This window comes from Colobus angolensis, unplaced genomic scaffold (assembly GCF_000951035.1).
Source record: "Colobus angolensis palliatus isolate OR3802 unplaced genomic scaffold, Cang.pa_1.0 Scaffold7, whole genome shotgun sequence".
NCBI classification, from domain to species: Eukaryota; Metazoa; Chordata; class Mammalia; order Primates; family Cercopithecidae; genus Colobus; species Colobus angolensis.
In genome coordinates this window covers 18,527,856-18,533,062 of record NW_012120709.1, presented here as the reverse complement: position 1 = coordinate 18,533,062, position 5,207 = coordinate 18,527,856, and the positions used below count along the sequence as shown (strand labels likewise).

The 5,207-nt window shown below is 40.6% G+C and overlaps 1 protein-coding gene across 4 annotated transcripts in view; it reads right to left on the bottom strand.

Annotated features, from left to right (window-relative positions):
• Window positions 1–1,437: 1,437 nt before the first annotated feature.
• Window positions 1,438–5,207, bottom strand: part of SDHD (succinate dehydrogenase complex, subunit D, integral membrane protein) — a 38,110-nt gene continuing 34,340 nt past the window's right edge. For 3 of the 4 annotated variants that reach the window (XM_011926737.1, XM_011926735.1, XM_011926736.1), the window contains one exon: window positions 1,438–2,415. In XM_011926737.1, the coding sequence (XP_011782127.1) occupies window positions 2,327–2,415 (89 nt within the window). In that variant the 3' untranslated portion in view covers window positions 1,438–2,326. Of the gene's footprint in view, window positions 2,416–4,024; window positions 4,139–5,207 lie in introns of all 4 variants that reach the window. The other variant, XM_011926734.1, reaches the window with a different exon arrangement.

The following is a 5,207-nucleotide window of genomic DNA, read 5'->3' as shown; positions in this document are numbered from 1 at the left end:
AGCTCAGGAGTTTGAGACCAGCCTGGGCAACACAGTGAGACCTCATCTCTACTAAAAATCAAAAAAATTAGCCAGGCATGGTGGTACAAGTCTGTAATCCCAGCTACTCTCAGGTGGCTGAGGTGGATCACTTGAGCACAGGAGATCAAGGCTGCAGTGAGTTTGATCATGCCACTGCACTCCAACCTGGACAACAGAGCGTGATTCTGTCTCAAAATAATAATAATAATAATAAGCGCTGGGCACAGTGGCTCATGCCTGTATTCCCAGCACTTTGGGAGGCTGAGGCGGCATGAGCCACAAGGTTCTGGAATCTTGCCTCATTTTCCAGCAGCTCATAGCAACCTACTGATTTCCCAAAGGCAGCTGAGCCCCATCCTAGTGACCAAACCAGCTGGGACATGGGGCAGGCAGTGCTGAACCAGCCTCCACTCCAACTTCTCCGTTCACCATCTAATGAAGCTTATTAGCACTAGATAGCCTTCTACATCTAGGATCTGATGGTATTAGATCTGATGGTATTGGAGATAGCTACAGGATTCCCATATTACCCAGTGTCACTGCCATCCCCATTTTGACTTTATGGAAGATTCCATTTCATCACTCCACTCTACAGCAGCGGTATACTGAGGGCTGGGGGAGGGGAAGGAATGACACTACAAGGTAGGGAGGGGATCCACTGTCTATAGAGAATTTTAAAACAATAAAATTGACTTTTAGTTCATTTGTTTTTTCTCATCATCAAGCACCAGTAATTCTAAACAATGTCAGAATATTGTTTATATATTCTCTCCCACCAGGGTGGACTGGTCCCACCACCACTATCTGTTGGTGTGCCACTGCTATTCAGGCACCACCCCCTTTTGAAATCTTTTACCCACCCCAAAACAGAATTAATCACCTCTTCCTAAACCCTAATGCACACTTGAGTCTCCTACAAGACCACAGGCACATTAAGGAGAGCATGTCTTTAACCCCTAGTACACATTCATGAACACATACGCTTCCTTTGCCTCAGCTTCCCATTAAGGTCCTTGGTGAGTGAAATGTGCTCAGTCCCAGTTACTCCATATTGCTAGAAGAAAGCATCATGCCTTACACTCAACTCCTAGACCAGACTAAATACACATAGAATATAATCTGAATTCCAAAGGCTGGTACTCACAGAACACCATAATCTGGACATAGTTCTTATTCCTACTTAAATACTAAATCTTATACTCTATTTACACCAAACTACTTACACTTGGTATACTTCTGCCTATTACATCTAAGTCCTTTTTGTTTTCCAGTACTTTGTGTCTGATTTACCTAACTGCTAAGCTACCCAGAAGGAAATTTAAACACACAATTTTGTAATCATGCTGTGGATGCAACAGACACCAAATTCTAATGAATAAAACTACTGATAGCTAACATATAAAAGCGGAGAAGACATTTTTATTATACAACATTTTATTTTAAAAAAAATTATCTTCATAGAATACATTTTCACATTAGAGATTCCCATTGTGCGAAAATAACAATTTATTACTTATAGTTTTATATTTGTTTTAGAACAAGTAGAACACATTTGAGAATTAAATCTCAGTTTAGAATTGGAAATATTTTGATACCTCTACAAGGGGAAACTTGCCCTTAAATGGAACTTCTCTATATTCAGAAGCACTCCAAGCATTTCTTCCTAGGATTTAGAAATTTATAATGTGAGATGTCAGCATTTCCTAATTTTAAAATTTCCCTAGTATATGTAACCATCAGTAGGTGGTATCTACTGACTAGAGAGGGAAGTTTTCAAAAATTAAACAGTGTCTAATTTTCTGCAAAGTTTTTATTCATGAATTATGAGTATTTCCCTTTGTCCATTATTCCCAGTGCAAATATGGAAGTTTGATCATATACTAATAGTAATAAAGCTGGATTATCTTCAAGAGATTGATAAATTAAAAGGCAAAAGCTCATATATCATGTTTAGTTATACTGTGAGTCTTATGAGAAGCTGGGAGGCAACCCCATTAACTCACCAGAATGCAGAACTCAGTCTCACAATTTCTTAGACACAATTCCTCTCAAACCTTTTCCTCAAAGATTAAATTCTGAAAATAATCTTAAGATTAAGATTATTAAGAGAAAAAGGCTGTCCAAAAATGGACTTATCTGTTATTTCTTCCTTACTGTGAGCTGAATGGCATGACAAAGCAGAGGCAAAGAGGCATACATCAATTCTTCAAAGTATGAAGTCAAAAAGGTCAGAGCTTCCACAGCATGGCAACAGCTTTGCAGATGCCCACGTCGTGATAGTTGAAATAGCAAAGCCCAGCAAAGGTTAAAGCTGAAAGTGCCAAAAGCCCTGCCTTGGCAGCTTTCTGCGAGGCATCCCCATGAACATAGTCAGTAACAACTTGTCCAAGGCCCCTAAAGAAAAAGAAAAAAATCATAACATCAATGAAAAATCACAGTGAAATTAGGAGACTACACAGATAACTTGGCTGCAAAAAAACAATCTGTCAAGTTCAAATGCAATGTCTCCATTTGCCACTCCACTGTCACTGCCATCCATCTGCCACTCCAGTGCCCTGTTTGCTTCTTTAGGGGATTCTGTATAGCCTTTTGTGTGTGTATGTCAGTAAGTCTATTTCTAGTGAATCTTTTTTTTAGAGACAAAATCTTACTCTGTTGCCCATGCTAGAGGGCAGTGGCCTGATCATAGCTCACTACAGCCTCGAACTCCTGAGCTCAAGTGATCCTCCCGCCTCAGCCTGCCAAGTAGCTGGGACTCCATGCCCAGCTAATTGTTTTTTATTTATTTATTTATTTATTTATTTATTTATTTATTGAGACAGAGTCTCGCTTTGTCACCCAGGCTGGAGTGCAGTGGCACGATCTTGGCTCATTGCAACCTCTGCCTCCCAGGTTCAAGCGATTCTCCTGCCTCAGCCTCCCAAGTAGCTGGGACTACAGGCGCCTACCACCACGCCCAGCTAATTTTTGTATTTTTAGTAGAGACAGGGTTTCACCATATTGGCCAGGCTGGTCTGGAACTCCTGACCTTGTGATTCGTCCGCCTCAGCCTCCCAAAGTGTTGGGATTACAGGCATGAGCCACCGCTCCTGGTCTGTTTTTCTTTCTTTAGAGATGCAGTCTCACTATGATGCCCAGGCTGGTCTTGAACGCTTGGCTGCAAGTGATCCTCTCGCCTCAATAACTAAAAATAACCAAAACCCTACAGTATTTTTAATTAATTCAAAAGGAATTTATTAAGTAGATATTATGTGCCAGAATCTGTCATAAATGTTGGGAGTATAGTAAGTGAGACAGCATCCCTGCCTTTATGGAATATGCTAGTGAATGAGAAGGAAAAAATAAACATATATATACTATGAAGAAACACTTTAGAAAGGAAGGCATGAATGAGAACACCCAAACAAAAGTGGCATCTCTAATGAATAGTAAGATTTGTGTGGCTGGAGCACACGGGTGAAGCAGAGATCAGAGGAAGGCAGGGGCCAGCTGCATAGGGTCTTGAAGGTCATGATAAGGAATCTGAATTTTATAAGAAATATAATAGGAAACCACTGATATGTTTTAAGCAGGGAGTGACGTAGGTAAGGAGTGACCTAATTTTACCATTTCTATAACAGTTTTATTGAAATCTAAGTCAAATGCCATAAACAATTCACCCTTTTTAGTATACAATCCAGTGGTTTTTTAGTATATTGAGTTGTGCAATCATCATTAATTCCAGAACATTCTCATTACCCCAAATAGAAACCCTCTACCTATTAGCCCACTGCCCAACTACAAATTTACTTTCTGTCTCTATGGATTTGCCTATTCTGGACATTTCATATAAAAGAACCCATACACGGCTGGGCGTGGTGGCTCACACCTGTAATCCCAGCACTTTGGGAGGGTGAGGCAGGCGGATCACCTGAGGCTGGGAGTTCGAGACCAGCATGACCAACAAGGAGAAACCCTGTCTCTACAAAAAAATACGAAATTAGCTGGGCGTGGTGGCGCATGCCTATAACCCCAGCTACTCGGGAGGCTGAGGCAGAAGAATCGCTTAAACCCGAGAGGCAGAGGTTGCAGTGAGCCGAGATCGTGCCAAGCCAAGATCACACCATTGCATTCCAGCCTGAATAACAAGAGGAAAACTCCATCTCAAAAAAAAAAAAGCCATACAATATATGGCCTTTGTGTCAACTTAGCATAATGTTTTCAATGTTCATCCATGTCTTGGCATTTATCAATACATCATTCCTTTGTATGGCTGAATAATATTCTATTATATGAATATACCATATTTTGTTTAGCTATTCATCCACTGACAGACATTTGGATTGTTTCCACTCTTTGGCTATTATAAATAATGCTGCTATGAACATTCCTATACAAATTCTTTGTGTGGACACGTTTTCAATTCTCTTGGGTATACACTCTAAGGTTAACTTTGTGTTGTAACTGCCAGAATGTTTTCCAAAGTGACTGAAACGTTTTATATTCCCAGCAGAACGACGAGGGTTCCAATTTTCCAAGTCCTCAGCACCACTTACAACTGTCCATCTTTTATTACAGCCATCCTAATGGGGTGTGAGGCGGTATTTCATTGTGGTTTTGATTTGCATTTCTCTAATGACAAATGATGCTGAGCAATTTCTCATGTGCTTATTGGCCATCTGTATATCTACTTTGGAGGAATATAATTTTATGTTTTAAAAGGTCACTATTGCTGTAGTATGATGAATGAACAGTGTGGGTGGGGGACCAGAGTAAAAGGTGAACAGGAAACTAGTTAGAAGGCAACTGAAATAGCCTAGGTGAGACTGTTGGCTTAACCTAGGCTGGTGACAGGGTGTAAAGTGACAATTCAGACTATTTTTTTTTCTAATAATGTCTATTTTCTTTTTTTTTTTTTCTTTTACTTTAAGTTCTTGGATACATGTGCTGAACGTGCAGGTTTGTTACACAGGTACACATGTGCCATGGTAGTTTGCTGCACCTATCACCGTGTCATCTAGGTTTTAAGCTCTGCATGCAATAGGTATTTATCCTAATGCTCTCCCTCCCCTTCCCTAGCTAGAAACACTAGCTAGAAAATGATTCTAGGCCAGGCGCAGTGGCTCAAGCCTGTAATCCCAGCACTTTGGGAGGCCGAGATGGGCGGATCACGAGGTCAGGAGATTGAGACCATCCTGGCTAACACG